Source organism: Rissa tridactyla, chromosome 1, assembly GCF_028500815.1.
Source record: "Rissa tridactyla isolate bRisTri1 chromosome 1, bRisTri1.patW.cur.20221130, whole genome shotgun sequence".
Lineage (NCBI taxonomy): Eukaryota > Metazoa > Chordata > Aves > Charadriiformes > Laridae > Rissa > Rissa tridactyla.
The window spans coordinates 151,100,043-151,122,568 of NC_071466.1; the positions used below are offsets into that span (position 1 = coordinate 151,100,043).

The following is a 22,526-nucleotide window of genomic DNA, read 5'->3' on the forward strand; positions in this document are numbered from 1 at the left end:
GGAGCGACAGCACAGGAAGAGGAACTGTCTGCGCCGGCAGGAGCCTCGCTCCGCACTGCCGGGACGGATCCCGACTCTTTTATCTTTGCTGGGACAGCGCCGGCTTGCAAGAGAGATAACTGCTCCCTACTCTCTGGGGTGGCAGCTGGATGAGCTCTGGATGCAAGGAGGAGGAAAGTTAACAGTAAGTGAGTCAGTCTCACCAGGGATAAGATAGCGCCTTCTAGGATGTTTCTGTCGCTCAGCTCAGAGCCAGGCCTGACAGGGGGCTGTGTCCAACCCTCCCACCCTGCTCCCAGCGGATTGCTCCCACAGCACATCTTCATCTCCCAGGACCCACTGATGGGGCGGAGGCTGAGGGGCTGGAGGCACCATGGGTGGAGGAGAGGCTGGAAGGAGAAAACACATGCGCAAGCAGGGACTTGCTGTGTAATTCACAGGGGACCATTTCAAAATGTTGAGCCTTTCTCCAGCCTGCTTCAGCCTGGAGGGATTGGTGTGGAGGGTCGCTAAAGCCTGGTGTTGAAGGATTATATTGCAGTTGTGCTTTTTTTGGGAAGGGCAGAGTTCTCTGAGTTCACGTGTGCCTGTCTCCTGTGATCTCTCACTACTCCCATGTACTACTTCTGTCCTCTTTCTTCTGGGATTGCAAGGAAGGGACACATCTCTGTTACTGCAGGGGAAGCCAGGGGGTTTCTGCCCATAAAGTAACCCCTCTGATAGCTGGAATATATTATAGGGGTGCAACAAGGCCTTGACTGTAGGAAATCAGGATCTGATAAGCTCAAGCAAAAATTAAAAGCTCCTCAAGTGCTATGGCCCCCCACTTCCCTGCCTGGGATGCTGGCAGCACGGCCAGCACCTTCTCACAAGCATCCCTTGCTCTGAGGGGGCTCCATCCCAGCTCGCGAGCCAGAGTCCTGACCTCACCACTCCCCAGTTCCAACGCAAGACCTCTGCCAGATTGCAGGTCTGTGTGATGTGCTGCCAGCCTGACTTGGGGAGCAACATCTCCTCTCCAGCCTGCCCACGGTCTTGCTGTGTGCAGACAGCATCATGGGGAACGCTGAATGCATAGTCCTAAGTACAGGGGACACAGGTACCAGATGCTCCCCCGAACATCTGATTAACCCACTACATCTGCAGGATGGGCCAGCAGTTTAACATCCCCATGGGTCATTGCTAAGATGTCACCTTCTGACCTATGCTAGCGGTCTGATTTTCTTTTATTCCCCCTCAGGTGCAGCAGTAAGATGAAGCCTCCACCCGGGCAAGGCATAAGGCTGGCATACCTTCTCCTGAATTTTGCTTCCCTCTGCCTTCCTACCCCACTCTGGAAGTACCGGGACTCCCTAATGCAGGAGGAGAAAGCCCATCAGACAGGTGGCAATTTGGTGCTGAGCAGACAGGAACAGCAGCTCAGTACAAAGCTCGTAAACCTCAAGACAGAGGAGGTTGCAACAGCCATGACTACGGGACAGTTTCCTCCAAGCATGCACTTCTTTCGGGCAAAAGGCCTCATTGATCGGAGCGTGGTGTTCAGCATCTTAAAACGCATGCCGAAAGGTAGGCTTGGCCCAAGGGTTGCTTGTCTTAGTCATCCTCCTCTCACCTTTTGCTTTCTATGCCAGAGCTGGGACAAAGCATGAGGAGATGTGGCAGACCTTTGGTTGCAGGCGAGCTTACAAGAGCTGTAAATCAAGCTCGCTGGGTTCCAGGAAGAGCCCTGCCTCTGAGCCTGGGGACAGGGCAGGGGGAGAGAGGAAGATTGGATGAATGCACATTTCCAGCAATTGTAGCATTTGCTATAACTTACAATATGGATCCTTCAGTCTTTCAAGTGTGGGGAAAGGGCAGAGGAAGCAAAGACAACAAGACATCACAGACACTTATATTTGTTCAGCGTGTTCCAGCCAGGGCCTTTCCTTTTTCCACACATACCACAGACAGGCTACCAACCTTGCCTTAGCCCACTACTTAGCCATAAGTGCTGCATCCCCCAATAAATTTTTGTGCAGGTGGTTCTGTAGCAGGCCTGGAAGTCTACTGGAAAGTCTGGGTGCACTAGAGAAGGAAGGCGCTACCTCCAACACTGCACATTTTTTAATTGTTAAAGGGAAGTTAAAGCCTGTGTTGATGTGACCTGCAGAACATGACGTAGAAGCTATTGTATTCTCTCAGTCTTTCTTAATTATGTTCTACTCTGTGCACTTATAGGAGATGTCTGCTTATAAGGGCAGGCTTTTCTCCTCTTGTCTTTAGAGATGTTGTTTCTCCCTTGTTGTGCAGCAAGCTATGTGCTAATAGGCTGCCATGCCCTATGACAAAAGGGCTCTCTGCACTCTGCAGCACATACATAGTTTTTAAGGCATTTGGAACATTCTAGGTTAGATAATGGCATGAGATTGTCCGATACCATCGCCACATCACCCTGTGCATCTTCCGACAAGCAGTGTTTGAGAGCTCAGTACTCCGGGTTGTGATGGAAAGGAGGAGAAGAAATTTGTAGCCAAGTGGAAATCCAAGCCACTCAGGCTGTGTAGCAGGAAGCCTGGTGTCTCCATGTCCCCGAGGCACTGACAGTTCAGCAGAGAAGCACAAAGTTGAGATGATCACAGGAGGAAGGCCTTGAGTCCTAACTGACTAGATTCTCCCTCTGCATCTCTGGTTCAGTAAGGAAGCATTTGAACAAGGTGCCTTCTTTAACTAAAGATATGAGACAGTTGCAGCAGACATTGCCGATATCCCTGTAACTCTAAACTCTATGGCCACCGTCCCAGGCAGTCCCTCTTTAGATGCAAAGTCCCAGGGCCTTACCCATCTGGCTACCTGGAAACATGTTGGTGTCCTGCTTTGGAAGATTTGGGAGGCAGCTTCTCCACAGGAGCGTTTTTCACTTGCAAGACTGTGACACTAGCACATGGATAAGAGCCACCTTCCTCACTTCCCTGCTTCTCCCTCCCAGCCTCTGATGTGGCAAAAGAATCCCTGGTTTGCAGCATCCTAATCTGTTACCATAAATGATTGAGATGTCAGAGTTGCCATTACCCTTTCATTGCTGAACTGAACAGTAAGGAATTTTAAAGTACCTCCCTCTTCAATGGGGTATCTTTGATACCAAGGAGGAATCAAAACAAAAAACCGCAACTTTTAAATCCAGGAGATCCTAAAATGGGTTCTTAGAATCTTTGCAAGAGCTGTAAGCTTTTAGGACCAAGATCACACCATTGTAGCTGCTCGAGTAGGACCTAAGTCTTAGAGGCCTCAGTCTTGATCAGAGATCCTGGGGAATTACTGTTGTTTCAAGCATTATTGTAATTTCTATTGCTGCTCCCATAGGAAAGAGGGTGGCATTGCCAGTGAGAGGAGGGTCAGATCTAGACAGCCATGGCATGCCCATTCTGTCATGCTAGCTCTGGTGAGAGCAGTAACCACAGCTGCTCAGCATCTTAGCAGTCAGACCCTCCATAGTGAGAGATTATAGACATTATAGTCTATATTAGATTAGTCCACTATAGATTATAGTCTTGAAGTTTGTCTAACGTCACTTATACACCAGCCTTTTTGTTTGTTCCTCCTACTCTTGTTCTCCCTTTACCCCTAAGGGCATCAAAGCTATTTTGACCATGAGGTGTCCCCTAGGCTAATAAATTACCTATCTGTAAGACTTTAGCTCTCACAGTATTGTCCCTTAACAAAGGTGAAGTTCAATTCCAGCACCAGTAACATAAGAAGTCTCTGCAAACGGAGAGATTTTAGCAAAATGAAAGGATGGGCTGAGGACGATGAGCATGCAGGTGATGCTTCCTGTGCCAGGAAGACTGGCAGTTGCCAACATACTGCACAACAACAGAACATCCCAAAGGCCCTTTGTGCTGGCCAGCAGCAGATGCACAACGTAAGCGAGCATGCTTTTGATAAGGGGTAGAAGTAGACGGTACTTCTGCATCTGAGTGCAATTCCCCGGTATGTCATGGTCTGGGATTTCGGTGCGCGCCAGAGTTGCAAAGAGACGAAAGAAGAGACACAGACTAGACGGCAGAATTTGAGGCTGGGATTCAAACAGTTTAGATACAGAGGCTTGCTTCAGGTCTGCCAGTCAGCTAGTGTGCCTTGTAAACTGCTGCCTACTGTGCGAGTTCCTCTTTAAATCAGCGGGGCCCGAGCCAGCCCACAGCAAAGTCTGTCTGAAAGACCTTTAATAACTCGGAGCATTTTCCATCCCAGTGGAGAAGTAGAGCTCCCTATTGATTTCCGCCCCTCCCTCCGCTCCCAGGGAGCTGTCAGGCTCTGCCTGCCCCACATTTGATGTGGAGGGGGCCACATGAGCGAGGCAGAGCAGCCGCTCCATCTCTCTGCTGGGAGAGGTCACTCACAGCCATCTAGAAGCATTTCCAGATGCCCCTGGATGGGCAAACTCAAACTATTATCACATTAAAACTCTGTTCCTGCTTTTCAGCTGCCTCGTCTCATTAGGATATACTTTCCTTCACACCAGGTGCTGTCTTACACCTGCATGACTATGCCATCCTGAGCGTGGACTGGCTGGTGTACAATGCCACCTACCTCCCCGACTGCTACATCTGCTTCACCCACATGGGCACCGTTCGGTTTCGCTTTTCCAAGCCTCACCCTCCTCACCCAGTGCCAGCCCAGTGCTCCCAGTGGGTTTTGCTGGAGACTTACCGGAAACAGCTGCGCAACGTGACTGAGTTCGATAGCAGGTGAGTGAAGAGGAGTTGCAAGCCTGACGGTACTTCATGATAGTCTCGTGTAGCTGACAGGGTCATTCTGGTCCAGCTTTCCCGTGTGCTTGCTGCTCTGAAAGCAGGGAACTCTGTTTAGGGCTACATACATAGACCAAGCAAATAGCAATATAAGAACTTGAAGGCTGCAGCATTAAGTACACCAGAGTGAGAGACCATCAAAACTGAAGTTTTCTGTCCACCCTCACTCTAGTCTTTTGCACAGACATATTGAAGACAGGGGTTTAAGTAGATTTATGTGACCTGCCACCACCTCTCCTCAGCACCCAGCTGGATATGCTCCCAACATGGGACAGGGCTGCATGGTGAAAGACCTTGTCTTATGCACTGAGGTACCCAAGAACAGGATGAGGAAGTCAGGTAGCTGAGGAACAGGGTCTCCCTAACAGCAGAGAAGTCATTTGTAAAGTCATCACTTGATTCAGAGCAAGAAGTTGGGCAAACTACTCTTGTTAGTTAATGCGCTAGCAAAAAACCCAAAGCAACCCAAAAGAAAACTCAACCCAGCCTCCTCTTCCAAACATCATCCGTATTTTCTGAGGGCTCTCTTTGAAACCCCGCTACACCCACCACACTGAAGCATAGGACACTCGTTTCCAACAGGACCCCCAGGCACCAGGAACTTGCCCTCCTACCCTCAGAGAAGGGGTTAGGTCCAGCCAGGGCACTGGCTGAGACCATGAACCCTACACTGCCTGGTGGCACTCCCCACCTCAACACCCTCCTGGTAACAAAGCTTCTCCCCTTACAGGCGAGGCGTTCTATAGCTGTCCAGGAGCTCACACCTCAGATGGCGCCCCAAGCCATCATTCACTCTCTTGGAGGAGCTCCCCACCCTGCAGGCAGCTCTTACTGTAACTGCTGGCAGCCTTTCATCAGGACCAGGTGTTAGCTGGCTGCTCAGCAACCTCCTACCATTTAATCATATACAGGCGGGTGGGAACATCCTGGTTTCCCTTCCGGCTGGTGGTGGCAGGAACCCAACCAGGGTCCATTGATCCAGGGTCCAAAGCCTCACCAAAAAGGCCAGGAGGAAGCGTGTGGTTCTGCATGGTGTGCTGGGGGCTGGAGAGAGGACACTAAATAATGCATGAATTCAGACACTGAGTGATGAGGACAAAGGGAAATATTGAGTAATGATCCATTCAGAGGGCAATGCCACCCGCGGTGCTCCAGGGACCTGGGGTCCTGTGGAAAAAAATAGTACGGGGTGTCATATAATTAAAGATATGCCAACACACAAGGAGAAGGCTGAATTAAGGTGATGTGGGTGACCCTAATTACAGCATTTCTGAAGTGAAACTTCATGTTTTTTACTGTAGTGGTCTTCAGTGAGTGCATGTGCTCTTAGAGACCTATTAACACTTAGGGAGCTGGTATCCCCTCCACATGGAAGCCATCTGTCTCTGTGCTCTACATATCTGGAAAGGAAGTTAAGGTTGGGAAGCTGCGGAGCTGCCAGACCGTTGGCATGGTATTGCCTTCCCTCCCCAACAACAGCAAGGGGGAGGGCAGAGGGAGCTGATTCTCCGAGGCACCCACCACCCACCTCCTGCAGAGATCTGAGCACTTCCAGAAGGCAAAGAGAAGGTACTGCCAGATCCAGGGCTCTTGACCTTTTATACCCTGAGGCTCAACTGCCCTGACATGTGGTGGAAAAATAAGATCCAGTGAGAAGTTACTTATCTACGTCTTCCAAAGAGAACACTGGTTCCCCATTAGCTCCCTTCCATTGCTACTGGGAGTGATGATGAGGGAAAGACCACAGCACCAGCCCTCTTCAGCCCCACCAGGAAACCCATAAATAATGTGCAAGAGGTTGGATTTTGAAATAGCTTCACTTCCTTGAAGCCCAAGCAATTGCACTGGGTATTTCAGAACTGTCTTGAGAGCAACCCTTCGTTGTATTTCCGTAACGTGATGTCCCTTTCTGGCTGAGGCCACAGCATCCCATACATCTAGGAGGGTGGAGCTGTGCATTGCTTGGTTCCCCCTGGTCCTGTTTGGGAACAGGACGTCTTTTCAGAAGCATTCTCTTCTTTTGTATTCGTTGTCCAACAATGTCTAGTAGCCACAAGTCAGAGCAGGACTTCAGAGTGGCAGGCACTGCACAGGGACACAAGACAGACCCCGCTGCAAGGGTTTCCCCAGGGGCAGAGGGGAAACTGAGGCAGAGACCAATGAAGTGATTTTCCTCAGGAAACGCGTGCCAGAGCCAAGTACAAACATGCATCTCTCGCATCCTGGGTGCTCAGACTTACCTATTTGAGTACGTTGTCCTTCATTTCTTGCCCTTCTGTGCTCATCACCACAAAATCGCAGAGGAGTCATTGCGCATAATGTGCGAACACATGAACAACAGCCACATTGAGGCGCTTCCCCTCCTATTTTCATCTAATCCCCGGGTACTAGTCTAGGGGTTAGGAATGTTTTTTGGCCGCCTGGAAATAGGTCTCTAGCCAGGAATAGGCCCCAATCTGTTCTGCTTCTCATTTTCTGGAAACTCTCCCAGTCACTCGAACATGTGCATCCCAGGCTACCTCTTTCCTGCACTCCTCTTTGCCCTTGAGCACTGACAAGCTGAGAGAAAGCAGATGTCAGAGGAAGGAACGGATGGATAGTTGGGTGGTTTCAAGGAAGTATCAAGGGAATATGGCAGCAGGGAAGGGCTCTCATGCAAGACAGGGTGGATCAGCAAATGTGAAGGGAACAATGGAAATGTTTCCGAGAGGCTGCACCTCTTTCACCTTACTTCATTTCTGACCAGGAAGGGGTGAGGGAAAGAGGTATCTGCATTACATTTCTGCTGTTTGCATTTTTAGGTACATATGCATACATATACATATGTGTGTGTGTGTTTTGGAAGGAAGTCTTTTTGTTTGTTTCCCTCAAAAGAAGGTTTAATCATTCCTATTCAAAACACACGTCTCATGGGCCAAGACCCTGGAGTATTCTGTTACTGGTAAGCTTCCAAAAGGATGCTATTATGAGAGTCAGGAGACTATGGGCCAGGAGACAGAGAGAGGAAGGGAATTTTGCTTGGAGACTTGAAAGAAAAAATAATCCTCACTTATTTACTTCGCAATCAATTACGGTATAGGAGAATGACATTTTTTTCCTTAAGATGCAGCATAATGGCCACCGTCTCGAAAGCAAGAGCATGCCCCTGGATATTTAGGGAAACAGCATTGACATTCCAGATATTTGTAAAATACCACCGCGCGCACACATACACACACACATCCCCTCCCCAGATGAAGGCCATGCCCAGCAGCGCAGCTCCGGCGGCCCAGCGGAGCTCTCTATCACCAGGATGAAGTCATCTGTGAGGGAGCTGACACCATGGCCGAGGCTGTGGGGACAACTCCCCTGGGCGCTAACGGCTGCCCCAACCACCGTCACCTTCGCCTCCGTGCCCTCCAACTGCCTTATCTCACAGAAAAATAGGGCAATGTGTGCATTACAAGGTGGGGGGGGGGAAAGAGAATAAAAATCTACTGCGGAAACAAAGCACTCCATTCCCTCTACAAGTCTCCCCTTGGGGAGAAGAAGAGGGGACGAGAGAAAGAGAGAGAAAGCGAATGAACCACATGTGACAGATGTTAGTCACACTATTTAATGCACCACTGGAAGACATTCAGATACCTCGGTGAGGAGAGGGGTATAATTACCCATCGAGAACAGAAAAAAGAAGCAGGAAAAAGAATCCCTTTAAAAACAAGGCAACAAAACCGCTTCTGCATTGTATAGCGCAAGAAAGCAAAACAGTTAGGGAGGGAAAAAGAAAAAAACAGGAAAAGAGAAAGCAAAACCACAGCTGAAAATAAATAATCCTTAGCTGGTCGTTTCAGTTGTGCCCCTTTGGGCATATGCATTGCAATGGCATTGTTCAGTGCATATATGACATGACATGGAAGGCTATTTGTAGTCTGCACCTGATCACTGGCGAGGGCCCATTCCAGCAAAGATGCAAAAAAAAATGTATTTATGAAGCTTTGCTTCATCTGCATGAGCTACTGATGGCAAAAGCCCCTGAACCCTTAGGAGATTATCCAGTTATCAAGGATGGATCACTATTATGCAATAAATCTTCAACAGTTACAGGGATCAATAATCAGTCTCAAAGGGAAGGGGATTATAAAAAAAAGCACAATTTGATTTATGTGCTTTTAGGAGCAGGGCGGTGTGGGGATTTATTGCTGTTTCTAGCCCAAGAGCACAGGCTAAGCAAACAACCACAAGTTTGTACAGCTAGATTTAAAGGCAGGGAGGGGAGCCGGGTGCTGGAGGAGCCGAGTTCTCACAGGGCGAGGGGAGAAAACGGTGGGAGCCCGACGAACCGCCCGTCTTTATCTCAAACGGAGATGCGCGGGGTGGCGAGAACGGGCTTGCACAGCCTTTTGATCCACGGGGAGGTTTTTTCCCTCGATGCTTGCAGGGCTGGTGGGAACTCGGCTCTCGGCTGCGGGCAGGTGCTCTCCCCTGGCGCGTGGGGCTGGTGGGGAGCTGCCCTTCGGCCAGGGTTGAGGCCAGGAGGAGAGCGGACAAGTCTGCTTTCCCCATGCTTTCCCCAGCTCTTCCCCCGCCCCGCCAAGCTGCAGCGCAGCCTCTCCTCTCCAGCAGCTGGATCAGTGCCTTCAAGATGCCCCCCGGCTCCCACATTCCTGGTTTCTAGGGTGATGCTCCGGTGTCTCCCGCTGCTGCTGTGCTCTCCGCTGCCCACCCGAAACGCTGCTTGCCCCCGCCACGGTCCAGCTCGGTCAGTTCTGTGTCATGGATTACTGAACAGCAGCTGGGGTTGCCCAGTGTCCTGTGATAATGGGCACCAAAGCCCCTATTGTAATGCGCGGGAGGGCAGAGCCGAAGTTGCTGTGGAAACCTTAACTCTGAATTTTCCTGGCTGTTGAGCATTTAAAATCTCCTCCTTAACGTGGCACAAGCGTCTCTCTTATGTACAGTTTTGCTTTTGAAAATTGTTCCCCTGCAAAGAAATTAAAAGAGTGAAGAAGAAATGAAACTACAGCCACTGGAAGAGGGTCCTTAGAGAGAGGAACAGCAGGCAGATGCTGGGGGAACGGGCTCCGTTTTATGGGTGGGATGGAGGGACTCAAAAGGGATGTCCCTGCCCAGGATGTCTTAGTTTATGAGTTTGGACCAGATCACATTTTACGTCTCTAGGAGGGCGGTTTTTAATTCCATCCACAGAAGCCTCCTGGAAGAAGATAATAAAAGCACAAATGAAATCCACATCTCCCATATAACATTGCAGAGCACTGCACGAGGATGGGGGCCAAGACATCAAACACAAAACGTTATTGAGGATCAGTAGCTGTTACCAAGGGGAAACAATAGACTCGGGTGAAAGATGAAGCATGGTCGAAGGTATTTGCATCTGAACCTGCTTAGCCCCTGACACTAGGTAAGTGTCAGGCCTGGATGGACCGGAAAGTCCACCTGCCTGCAAGCAAACAGCTCCATAGCTTGCTGCGATGGCTTCCGTTTGCCCATCCAGGAATGAAGTTAATCACTCCCAGTATTGCCATTTAGACTTTGCCCACTGGCCTGAGAAACTTACTGCAAACTCTTCTTCAGGCGGCCACTGGCAGAGGGAGGAGAGGTGTTGCCAGAGGCAAGGCTTCATGTGGGATGAAGGCTCTCAGCTTGTCAGACGGCAGCATTGTGCCGCAGCCATTCTCCCTGTCACCCACAACTAGATAATCTTGCAATTACTGGCTCCCTTAAACTCTGCTTGATAAAACTACACACCGCCTCTCTGGATTTCTGAAAGAGGCTTATACGCCAGCTGAGTCTATGGAGAAATTAAATACGTTTCCATCCCACCAAGGAAAAGCCAGGATGTGTGATTCTTATCAGTTGTTTCCCAGCAGACAAATCTGAAGAAGTTACCAGCAAGGCAGGCAGGATATCAGGTTTATTCCACTGGAGGGGGAGAAAGGATTCTGATTCACGATCATTTTCCCACTGCTTACATGAGATGACATATTTTGACAATATGAAAGTACGAGGGCAAGTTACAGGCTTAGTAAGCAGGTTGATGGTGGTCCAGTACATGGCATCTCCTGGAGACTCAGTCCGCCTTTCGGTGGTGAACAGAGGGCCGGGTGTCATAATTTTTACATGCATTGGAGATGTTTGGGAGAATATATTGTCTTCAGGAGTAGTGTACTAGCCTACTTTTGGATTAAGGATAACCCTGGGTGGCAGAGTGCCATTCTTACGATATAAAAACATCATACTTGCTTTTGTAACTCTATCACTCCTCAAGATTTCACCCTCAAAAAAGGAAGGGGCAGGTTTTGAACGACTAGTCTTACCTTGCTTGTTGCTGAACATGTAATGTTTGACTTTTTACCTGTTGGCTATTATCTGTACCAGCCAGGAGTAAATACAGGTGACAGATGTCCTGTATGCTTCCTAGTTGTATCAGTCATTGTTATGCCTGTTGTACTGCAGTGCCAAGAGGCTCCAAGTTAGATCTTGGGCCCCCATCTTTTCTTGGTCCTGCCCAAAAAACACGTACCTCCTTCATCACAGCTGCTGCCCTGCTGCACCCCAGCACACGCGGGTGGGAGAGCATCACGTCCGCAAAGCTTGGTCTCTGACAATAAAACTCACATCCATCCTGAAGGAAACCTATTTCCTCTGGTACTGAACACCCAGCTGCCAGCCGTTGGCTTTTTGCATGATGAAAGCTGGTTGTCTTGTTTGTTCTTCTCATTCTTCCTCTTCTCTTTACTGCTTTCTGCAGCTTGCTGAGAAACTTGACCCTGGTGACGGATGCCCCTGAGCTGGCCTACCCTTCTCAGGCTTTCATTTGGAAAAGATTTGAAGAAGTCTTTCTCATTGCCTCTGGACTTATCTGCTATGCACCTGTGTTCAAGGCCTATTTCTACCAGGGGCTGCTGGAGCTCTATGAAGATAACGTACAGTATGTCGAGATAAGAGCTCTCCTGCCTCCGGTACGTATTTTTTGGCTTCTCTAGTATTCTTTTAAATCCTTATTTCTCCATAACTTTTCTCAAGCCCTATCTTGAATTTAGTTTTTGGATGTTTGCATACCTGCCCTTCTAAGGATGCTGGAAAACCTTGATCATATTCAAAGGTCTTTCTTGGAGATTTGCATAGGCAAGGGCTTGAAAGTGAGAGATACTTTGTTCTTAATGGTTAAGGAAAATACCTACTATGGCAACAGCACATGCCTGCATTGTACAGTCTGACTGGGAGCTGGGTCAAAATCTTGCTGGTTGGGAAGGTGCATCTCAGCTGGTCTGCACCAGAATCACCTGTTCTGTGGCAGCGCTTCTGTAATTTCAGAAGTCTTTTTTCTGAACAATTTCCCGTCTTGAAAAGAGACTTACTCTGGAAGAGTTATGTTATTTAGAATCTGTAACTTGTTTCAGAATGACTTCTCTGAGCAGGCTAGTAAACTGATTGGCAAAGCACAGTCTTCCACAGTTTGCAAACAACCTAAAATTTTGGCTATGATGTGAAGTATGAACTGCTCTTGTCATTGCCACTAACACTAAAATCTGATGGCAATAGTTTAGACCTTTCTCCCTGCACATTGCCTGGAGCTGGTGAGACTGTCCTACAATCCCACACTGCCCCGATGTCTTCCCAAGCACCAGCAGACCCCACCACCGTTCTTTGACTATAACAGTTCCTACTTCCCTGGTGGCAATTTCGACACTGCAGACACACCTTTTCCATATGGTTCTCCAGACCAGCTCCAAGTGGGGCAGCGTGGGGGGTGGGAGCTCTCTCAGAGAAGCAGATTCCTTGACAAAACAAATGAACCAAGGCTGCCGCTCCCTCACTACACCTTCCACCTCCATGTCCATTGCAATGGGAATGAAGCTGCTGTGCAAGGTCCGTCTGTCAGCACCTGAAGGATCCAGGTGGCAGTGGCAGGCCATGTATGGGAATGCAGGTAGCAGCTTGCTGCTGGCACCGCAATGTCAGGCGGATGGAGCAGCCACACTGATGTCCTGCCAGTGGCCCAACTCCCAAAAGTGCCTGCCAGCAACTTCCTTAAATCATTGCCCTTGCACGCAATGGCTGGCAGGCTTGGGCCAGCTGCAGATGAACGTCTGCACCCCAGCAACCACCGCTGCTGCCGGGCAGGTCTCCACAGCCACCCCATGGGAGGACAGGCAGGTGCTGTGACAAATTTGGAGGCTGATCTGGCTTTGTGCCTGCCTCCGCTCCAACAGCTGGGGAGCGGGGCTGCCTAACCCTGGCCTGTTGTGGCTCGAGCTGGCCCCATAGCAAAAGAGGGCTCGGTGTCAGGCTGCAGGCTGGCACTCCATCCTGCCTGAGATGAGAAGGGTGCATTGAAAAGGAGTTAAAAAAACGAGGGGGAAAAGACCAAAAAGCTTCTATGTATCTTACTTTGCTGGGGGTTGGTCATGAGCCAGTTGCCCTGAGCTCAGTCACCATCTGTCTTTGGGGTACCTGGAAAAAGAAAACAACAGCAATGTCAAAATTCCTGTGCTGTGAGACAGCCCGAAGTGCTGGCATCCCCCCAGGTCGCACAGGTTTCCGGGCCAAGAGTATCTGCAATGATAGCAGTGCGTGGGTCTGACTGGAAAATACCCTGCATTTACCAGCAGCCCTTAGACATGGTTGCAATGTCTTTTGAAGAGAGGCTTGGCAGGGAAAATTTGCTTCCCATCCAGCCCCTAATGCTGGCTCCAGGCGTGGGAGCCTCCAGAGCCCCCCCTCCCTCCCCGGGGCTTACTCGCACCCGGCAGCTCAGCGTGCTGCGAGGAACAGGCAAAGAGGCTGCCTGCATCCTGGGTAGCACTGCAAGGGCTGCGAGGAGCCGGGGACACGCTGGGCTGCCGTCCTCGACCCGCAGGAAAGTACCAGTTAGGCTGGAGCAGGATGAGAGGGGAGGGAAACGCTTGGCCGTGGAAGTCGAGGTGAGCGGGGTGTGATGGGAACAGCGAGATGCTTGTGGGGGATGGAGATCCTCCACAAGGGTTGAACAGCAGCGCTGACACTCCGCAAAAGCTCGCCCTGCAGCAAAGCCCACCAGAAGCGGCCCCTCAAGTAGAGTAAATGAATGTCAGGATTTAGTGCGAAACAGCAAACATTGCGGAAAAGCCCCCCAAACCCAGCTGTGTTTGCAAATTCAGCTGTGTAAAGTCTCGTGTTCCCATGGGCCGCAGAGGGGAAAATTACCCCCCGAGCATCTGCGGCCACCTGCAAGGGGGATGCCACAGCATGGCGGGGCACAGGGGCTTGGCGAGGGGCATCGCTGCCAGGGGCAGCACCTGAGGGCAAGCGAGAAGGCAGAGTGGACCAGTTGAAGGGTGGAGGAGAAGGATGAAAGAGAAAAGAAAGGCAAGAAATATAAGAAAGGAACAGACCGAGTGATTTCAGCCACCATTTATGAGCGATGCCAGGCAGGGCCTTTGTGGGTTGGTATCGGTCAGGGCACGCAGGGTCTACAACCCTGCTGAAATAAGGGCACAAGCCCCGTGTAGAGCCCTGGTAGTGAGGAACTCACAAAGTAAGTTGATGAGACAGAGCGTACCAAAAGGATTATTTTTCCCAGGTTGCGGTCAGGGAGCTGGGAAAGTGTGGCAGGACTAAACAACTGACTCAAGGTCACAGAGCAAACCTCTGGCAGAGGGGAGCAGAAGCCCAGCCCAGCTGGTAGCTTATGGAGCTCAGCCCTCACGTGCCTTGGGGCTGCCTTGGCTGACAGACTGCCACTGCAAGGCACAGAGCGTGTGTGAGCCGCCAGACGGGACAAAACACTCCAGCATTTGATACGGACATGAGTAAGAGGTCGTGGTCTCCTCTGGGTACTCAAGGGCACTTACTTGCCATGTCTGAACATGGAGAAGCTTGTTTCTTGTATCACATAGGAGGGAGGAAAACCATTCCTTGGTTCTTGCCAGCTGGTAAAGGCTTCGAGAAGAAAATGTTCTGCACAGATTTAACTGCTTTTTTTCTGCCCTGTTGCCAGGACCGCAGCGCATTGCTTCTCCCAAGGTTTTCTTCAGTTCATTTCTCCCACCCTACAATAAAATGCCTTTTCCAGCTTCTGCTTACCGTGTGTTTTTTTGTCCTGCAGGTGTATGAACTGGATGGCACCCGGCACAATAAATCATGGTCCGTGGCAACCTATCAGGAAGTGACCAGGCAGTTTGTGAAGGAACACCCTGACTTTCTTGGAGCCAAGATTATATTTACAGCACACAGGTAAAGGCTGAACGGGGCTGGCCGTGCTACGGCGGAGGCGGTGGTGGGGAGAGAGGGGTCCAGGCAGGAGAAGAGATGCTGAGAGCTGGGCTCAAGTGCCACAGTTGGTTAGCAATGCCCACGTGCGCCGTCAGACCTGGGGTGTTGACTCCCGAAGCATTCCCTGGCACATGTAAAAGGCTGAGGATGAGAAATCATCTATATAAGTCTGCGTACGTGCAGGGTGACCAGGGTTAGCTCATGGCATACGCTAGAGGGACAAGAGCCTGCGGACCCTGTGTGCGGGAATGAGCAAGGGGAGGGTTGCGTGCGTGCGTGTCCAAGCCGTGTGTGCTCTCTTCCCGAGCCTGGACATACTCCTCCTCTCTGCAGAAGCTGAAGCAGTGACAGCAGTGCCCGAGTATGGGCACTCGGTATTGCAAAGGTCCTCGCGGGACCCTGCGAACGCTGTTCTCCCGACAGCCTTTGGTACGGTATGTTCGTGCTGCTGTTCACAGTCGGGCACAAGGCTGTTCTCCAAGTCAGCCAGATGCCATGAAGTCATGTGAGGTGATCCTGAGCAAATAGAACAGACCTCTCAGCGGCACTTACTCACTCCGGCTCGGCACGATGCTGTTTCCAGTTCAGTGCTGTCTTGCCCCTGGCCAGCCTGGGTATGGGCAGAGCCCATCTGCAAAATGCACTGTGATGTTTAAGTCCGATAGGGCTGGAAGAAAGCTAAATTTAAAACTTTCTTGAAGTGCAACTACTGTCTCATCTCCCAGTAAAACAGTCAAGAGGAAAAAAAAAAATAATTTAAATGTTTCCTCTCCAGGCTGTTGTGTTCCCTGCTTGGTAGATGGGAAATCCTGTGAGTCTTAGACAAGCGTGCCTCAACTCAAGTGACAGCAGGGTCTAGCCAGGCATTTCCTGGTCATTCAGGGGTTTACTTTCATAATACCAATTTTCTACTGCTGTTACTCTGGAGACCTGAAGCTGGCTGTCAGATTCAGGAGCAACTTGCATTTTTGGAAATGCCCCTGGGGCCCCCATTTCACAACTCAAACCCAAAGAAGGCAGGCCCGGTGGGGGCGAGCCTCTGCACTGCTTTCTCTCTCTTGCTCTTTAGGATGCTGAATGTTTCCCAGATTAAAGAAGCCATCGTCACTGCCATGGCACTCAGAGCCCACTTCCCAGACACCCTGGCGGGCTTCGACCTGGTAATCGTATTTCTTCTGTGGCTTCGAGTTAACCACTAGAGGTGCAATAGCACTACACGTATAATGTGGCAAATGTTTTATACCAGAGCCAGATCCTCTCCTGCTGTACCGAAATCCGTGTAAATGAATCGCAAATCCTCCAGCTAAAGATTTTGCTGAGGGTAATTCACAAAATCCCCTGAAAGAACCAGCTCCCTGTCCCACAGCATTGCAATTTCAGTACAGTTGGCACCTCAGTGATACATAGCTGTAAGTCCCACCATCTTCCAGAGCATGTTCAAAAATACCTCTCCTCTTTCTCCCAGGTTGGTGATGAGGATGAAGGTCATTCTTTATGGGACTTGAAGGATGCCCTGACCATCCCATATTCCCTGGGGGTCGACTTGCCATACTTTTTCCATGCTGGGGAGACTGGTAAGCATGAGGACTCAAGGCCTGTTATTGCTTGAGGTGCAGTCTTGCAAAGCACAGAGAAGTAAGCCTGGCTGTACCAAGATGATGGAATGTGTGTGGATGTGTGTGTACGCATGCATGTGTCTCATCGGTTTTCCCTATGCTTCTCCTGATATCAGCTTGTCGCTGTAGCATCCCTCCACGGCACCTCCCCTACCTGTTCCCCGCTCTTGACTGTAGACATCATGTTTCTCAGTGTCTTTCTCCTGTGTCATGCTGCAAGAGTTATCACTAGTAGCCATTTCCTCCTCGGAGCAGTGCTCACCTCCTATCCACAGCAGCAGAAGAATAACTAACTCGGCCATTATTTTACATTTTAAGGTGAAGGAATGTCTCAGCCAGCCTCAAGTCTTAACTGAATACACTCACCAAAGTAACCGATCATTGCCCTTTGTTCCAGGGGAAATGTATTATTATTGGCAATATATTACTCAGTCTGTATGGGTGGGATTTATCCTAACCGTGCATGACAGTTGTGTCTAACTTGTATGTTAGGCTTATTGCACGTTGACATCTACAGAGAAGATGTCTACATCTGAACTAGTTACTCTACCTCACTTTATAGCCATCACAGGCACTTCTGAGGTGTGATACATCTCATGCTAAAGCCCAGTCTGCTCCCCAGAAATGATTAGTCCTCTCCCTTGACTATGAACAGAGACCAACATGATTAGCTTAGCTATAAGAGCAAGACTGTGGACATCTAAAGCCAGATGAGATGAGTGGGTATCTCTACACTGGGCAATGTCCTGGGCAGATTTGGATCCCTGTTTCACTGAAAATGCAAAGCGGGAACTCAAGAGCATGAGCAACCCTCTTCCCTTGCGACTGAGACACTTATTAACAAAACCATCTAGCGGTTTGAGAAGATATATTTGCTCACAGCACTGCAGTGATTCTTACCGGTCTCTGCTCAGACTGGCAGGGCACCTCTGTAGACAATAACGTCCTGGATGCGTTGCTACTGAATACCAGCCGGATTGGCCACGGACTTGCCCTCATTAAACACCCAGTAGCCAAAAGTTTGTCTTTGAAGAGGGATATTCCTGTAGAAGTCTGTCCCATCTCCAACCAGGTATGTTGGGAAAAGCTTAGGTCTTGGGGCTGGGATACTGGAATGGGATTTACCATGTTTTGTTGCACGCAGGCTGGCTCAGTTTCCTCTGCACCACATTACACTGCAGTCTGCTACAAAGATACACGCTGTCTATGCATAAGGCTTGTAACACCAGTCAGCTCAAAACCATTTAAATTCCTACCCAGAGGAACCTGGGAAGGTCCTCCCTAGAGGAAATGAGGCCCAGAGCCAGGGAGGTGCCTAAAGAGATATAATGGAAAATACTTCAAAGCCAAGAGGGCCAGAGGCTGAGCCACTGGGATAGCAACTGGGAGTCCTTTTGGTTTTGTAGAATTCATAACCAGGGGCAACTCTTTTGCAACACATTAGCGTGGTGCGCATTGTCCCCTAGGCGCAGTAGAAGGGATGCTCTGGGGTAGAGATGTACCGGTGTGAGCCTTGAAGGAGAGAACTGATACCAGCTCCAGATGCCCCCAGCTAAGTGTCACGGCAAATACGTAACCAAAAGACTGTTCCTGAAACAGCCACAATCAAATCGTTAAAAATAAGCAGAAGTTATTCACCCCACTGGCCTTGATTTAGGTGATTAATTTAAGAAACCCATCTCCTTGTATAGCCAGTGGCAATAAGCAGGCTCCTTCTGCAGCAGTTCAGAGCAGAACGCCTAAATGCTCTGAACAGTCCTCTGGAGGCTCTTCCTCCCTGATGACTACCTGCTGACACAAGCAGCTATAGCAGGTACATGGTGTGACGGGTGCCATAATGCAATCACAGCTACAGCAATAACTCAACGTCATATTGTCTCCCACGCTTCCCCACTGAGGTCCTGATGTTGGTAGCTGACTTGCGGAGCCACCCCGCAGCCGACCTCATGGCTGAAGGGCACCCCATTGTGATCAGCCCCGACGATCCCCCTATCTTTGGGGCAAAGGGCATCTCCTATGACTTCTACGAGGTGTTCATGGCCATCGGAGGGATGAATGCCGACCTGAGAACCTTAAAACAACTTGCGCTTAACTCCATAACGTAAGTTCCTCACCTGTCTCATCTAGCCATCATAATGCTAAGGGGATGATCAGCTTGCTCCCTGGAAACCCGCTCTATTTGAGTTTTGGCCTCAGAGTTCCCTCTGCCACACGAACCAGGCTTCTGTTAATCCAAAGTCTCTTCTGTGTGTCTCCCCCAAGGGCAGGACACAGGGACCCCAGACGCTCCTCTGCCCATGCCCTTGAGTGCCTTCCTCTAACTCAGTGTCTCAGTTTATTCCTTCTTTTCCATCCTTTGGGAACTTGCCTCCAGCACCTGGTTCTGGGAATGGGAGAAATGTTACGTCTTGGTATTTCTGACAAAATCTGACTTGCTGTGGTGTTTTCCATGGCCCACAGAAACACAAGAAAACAATCTAACAGCATGTAGTTTGGGTGTGTTTAACCACTTTTTCGGTTTATCTATCCGGACAGCTCTGAATGTCCCAAAATAGTTTGGATATGGTGCCCAGGGTCTTTCTGTACATTCCTAGACTTTTGTCTGTTTGCCAAATTCCATGCCAATCCTCATGCCAATCCCAGGTCCCCACATGGCCAGGGAAACAACAAATACTCTTATTTCCTACCAATCTGGACCAAGCCCAGGGGACATCTGAAAGCAACAGCAGCACTGTCTCTTTTGTACTAGCCACAAGCCACTGTGTGCAACCCAGCAAGTCTCCAGCTTATGCAGACGGAGCTGTTTTGTCCTCATGGTGCAGGACTCAGTAGCTGTTGATATGGCCATGATGCTTCTTGCCCCAGTGTAAGTCCAGCCAGCAGGAGCTCAAGGCTCTTTACGCTGTTACTCTGTGTGGTGTAGGCATGTCCTGCAAGGGTTAATCTGTTGCTGCTTCCTGCCTTTTCATTTTGGCCACTGATCTTGAAATAGCTGCCCCCTTGTCTCCTGTCTGATACTGACTTTTCTCCTCCTCACAGATACAGTGCCATGCTACCGGATGAGAAGTCCAAGGCCAAAGAGGTCTGGCAGAAAAAATGGGACCAATTTGTGGCTGACCTCTCTGATGGCTTTTTGAGGGAGCTTTAGAGGGGAGGAGTCTCATCTCAGAAGGCATATGTCAAGCCAGAGAGAGCCGGGCTTATTGCTAAGAGGGAGACTGCTTCTTCCATGTGACCTGAGCAGATGAATGAACCTCAAAGTCTCTCCTGGAAATGGGCGGATCTGGTAAACTAGGCTTAATGGGCTTAATGCTAAGAATGAGCTGCGCCATCCTGTGAAAGTCATGGACTGGAGGTAAAATGGAGCAGTGAGCCTTTATTTCAGCCACAAAAGAACACCCTGCTCAAAATAGTCAAAACAATTAAAAACTGCCGATGACCAAATCCTGACATCCTTATTCAGGAAAAAAATGCCTTCTAATTAAGAGTTAGCAGGAGATTGCCAACATGAGGATCTCTGAATTTCGCCTTATCGTTACAAAATGCAGACCTTGTCCGGAAACAGCTAAGACAAACATCCAACCATTTGGGCCACTGACCTTCAGGAGAGCAAGGACTGAAAATGACTCTGGTTATGTTTAACCCTGGGCCTGCTGCCAAAATAGCACTGCTAGGTCGAAGAACCAGTCATAGGTCTGATGTCTGCTATTTCAGGACCTACCATGGCTGGAAACGAGCTGATGGAACTTGCTCCCAGAACATTTAAGCCTGGTTGCACAGTGATCATAAAGCCAAAAAGAGGTGTCTCATTTGCCAACAGTTTTTTTCTTGCAAAATCTTTTCCTGTCCTCTGGTCACAAGGAAGCTAAATTACTTTTCATCTGAGAAAAAAGCACCCTGATCCAGCTTAATTAAAACTGCCCCCCTGCACGGGGCCATGTTAACACAAGCCTCTGCTTTTATAGGAAGGGCCTTTTGATTTCAGGGATTTCCTCTGCCAGCCTTTGTCACCTAACTCAGAGTGCAAATGTGGCCTTATTCCGCCTGTCAGACAGATTTTCACCTTGGTGGAGAACTACTCTCACACTGTGGATGTCCACTATGTTCACTTGGACCTTTGCAGTGGGACTTTCCAGTTCTTTGGCAAAAAGGTCTTGCAGCAACTACCCAATAAATTGTGTCTGAACAAGCAGATACCCTTGCTTAACAACACCAAAAACATCAGGAGAAGAACTAGTTGCAGGAAGATTAAAAAAAAAGAAACCTTAATCAAAATGCTAAAGAAATCCAGCAAAATCCTTCAGCACACATACCCCAAGTGCTCAGCCAGGATCAACCAGTGTGTCTCCCTGACTTCAGCCAGCACAATTATGCTGGTTTGCATCAGCCTAGGGAGAATTTACAAAAGTTCCTGCTGAAAGATGTCTCCTTCCTCAGAGCCTCAGACCTGCGAGGGCTGGCGTTTCCCGATCTGACCAGCTCGGGCAAATTGGCTCTCTTTATGTTTTCTGCTAATTGTCCCAAGCTGCCTGGCCGTGGTGTTTATTTCCACTGACCTTGGTTAAAACACCTTAGTAGGAGGCAAATATACTTACTAGAGAAGTGGATCAAGCTGCTCAGCCCATGTTAAATTGCCCACATTTCACAGGCTGCAACTTCATCTCTAGTCATCCCAGGGGAAAAAAAAAAAAAAAACAACACTAAACCACGCTACAAACCCCACAACAAAAAACAAAACCATAACAAACCAAAGGTGTCTACATTGCTAAAGCCAGTGACACAAACTGCAAAAAGGGAGAGCCCAGTCACACACCTCACTAACTGAGGGGATTGAGAGCCCCTTTCGGCCACAGCTGCCTCCTCTCCAGCTCGCTCTCTCTGACCAAACACTTCAGACCTTCCTCCAAAGCACCAGCAGCTGCTCTTTGCCCAGTGGCCTCTCCTGGACCTTGATGCAGAGTTGGTCCTAGGACGAGCTTTATACCAGAGGAGGAGCCAGAGTAGAGCCACCTTTCCTCTTCCTCCTCCTCCTCCATGGTTGTTGCATACAGACCTCAGTCTAAAGTCCCCGAGATAGGCTTGGACCACGGTCAGATTATAAATGCTGACTTTGGGACATTTGGGCCTTATTTGTAACGCTGCTGAGGAAAACTGCTGCAAATGTGTGGAATGGCTGCTAACCAGTGATGCAAAGCCATGTCCCTCTGAGCCCCCTCATCTTTCAGCTTTGCTATACGTCGATAGAGGAAGATCTTTTATTTGCCATGAGTTAAGTGAGCCTCTTTGCTGCCAAGGTGAAGCTAATCATTACAGAGGCAGTGTAGGAGGAGCCGAGTTCCTCAACACCATTTGACCCATGTCCCTTCCTCTTCTGTCTTGGTCTCTAGAGGGCTTTTTGTTACCTGTAGTCTTCCCTCCTCATTACCCACATTAGCAGCAGGGCTGGATCTTCTGTTTGCCAGACACTTGCTGGGACCAGTTTACCTGTTGTGTCCAGTTTGTTCTTGCCTGCCTGGGAAAAGCCTGTTGTGCACTTGGCCATTTACCTACTTCGCATCAGGAACAGTGACGTGATGTGGCCCAGTGTCTGGAGCCACCAGTGAGTGATGCTGCTCAGGATTACAGCACAGAAATCACTGGGGGTTTGAAATTGTACAGGTCTGAGGTGGTCTTCAGATGAAGCCCTCAGAAAGGTGAAACTTGACCCTGCAGGGCTATGCTTGCATTTGTGACTAGCCTAGTGACTCCACTTCTGCTAAAGGTACCCATCTTAGGGTGGGTCAGAGAGCAGAAACTTTCCCATCCTGAACACGTATGTTTAAATGTGACCCTGAACTTCATGGAGACGCCTGACTCCATTTGTGCAGAC

At 49.5% G+C, this 22,526-nt stretch overlaps 2 protein-coding genes and 1 long non-coding RNA gene across 4 annotated transcripts in view; 1 reads left to right on the forward strand and 2 right to left on the reverse strand.

The window, feature by feature from the left end:
- Positions 1–4,706, reverse strand: part of LOC128907247 (chromatin remodeling regulator CECR2) — a 138,616-nt gene extending 133,910 nt beyond the window's left edge. Inside the window, exon 1 of the mRNA XM_054195913.1 lies at positions 4,687–4,706. The gene's annotated coding sequence lies outside the window, so the exon portion shown is untranslated. The remainder of the gene's footprint in view (positions 1–4,686) is intronic.
- ADA2 (adenosine deaminase 2) lies at positions 1–21,113 on the forward strand. Its single transcript, XM_054195927.1, has 10 exons — positions 1–184; positions 1,241–1,566; positions 4,499–4,724; positions 11,536–11,746; positions 14,875–15,002; positions 16,111–16,201; positions 16,507–16,615; positions 17,572–17,729; positions 18,556–18,758; positions 19,697–21,113. Exons 2-10 carry the CDS (start codon positions 1,254–1,256, stop codon positions 19,803–19,805), a joined length of 1,548 nt encoding a protein of 515 aa, XP_054051902.1. The 5' UTR covers positions 1–184; positions 1,241–1,253; the 3' UTR covers positions 19,806–21,113.
- Positions 7,763–22,526, reverse strand: part of LOC128907281 (uncharacterized) — a 20,478-nt gene continuing 5,714 nt past the window's right edge. The window contains exons 2-3 of one of the 2 annotated variants that reach the window (XR_008465548.1): positions 13,179–13,241; positions 7,763–9,747 (exon numbers count right to left, since the gene is read on the reverse strand). This is a non-coding gene — a long non-coding RNA (uncharacterized LOC128907281). Of the gene's footprint in view, positions 9,979–13,178; positions 13,242–22,526 lie in introns of both variants that reach the window. The other variant, XR_008465549.1, reaches the window with a different exon arrangement.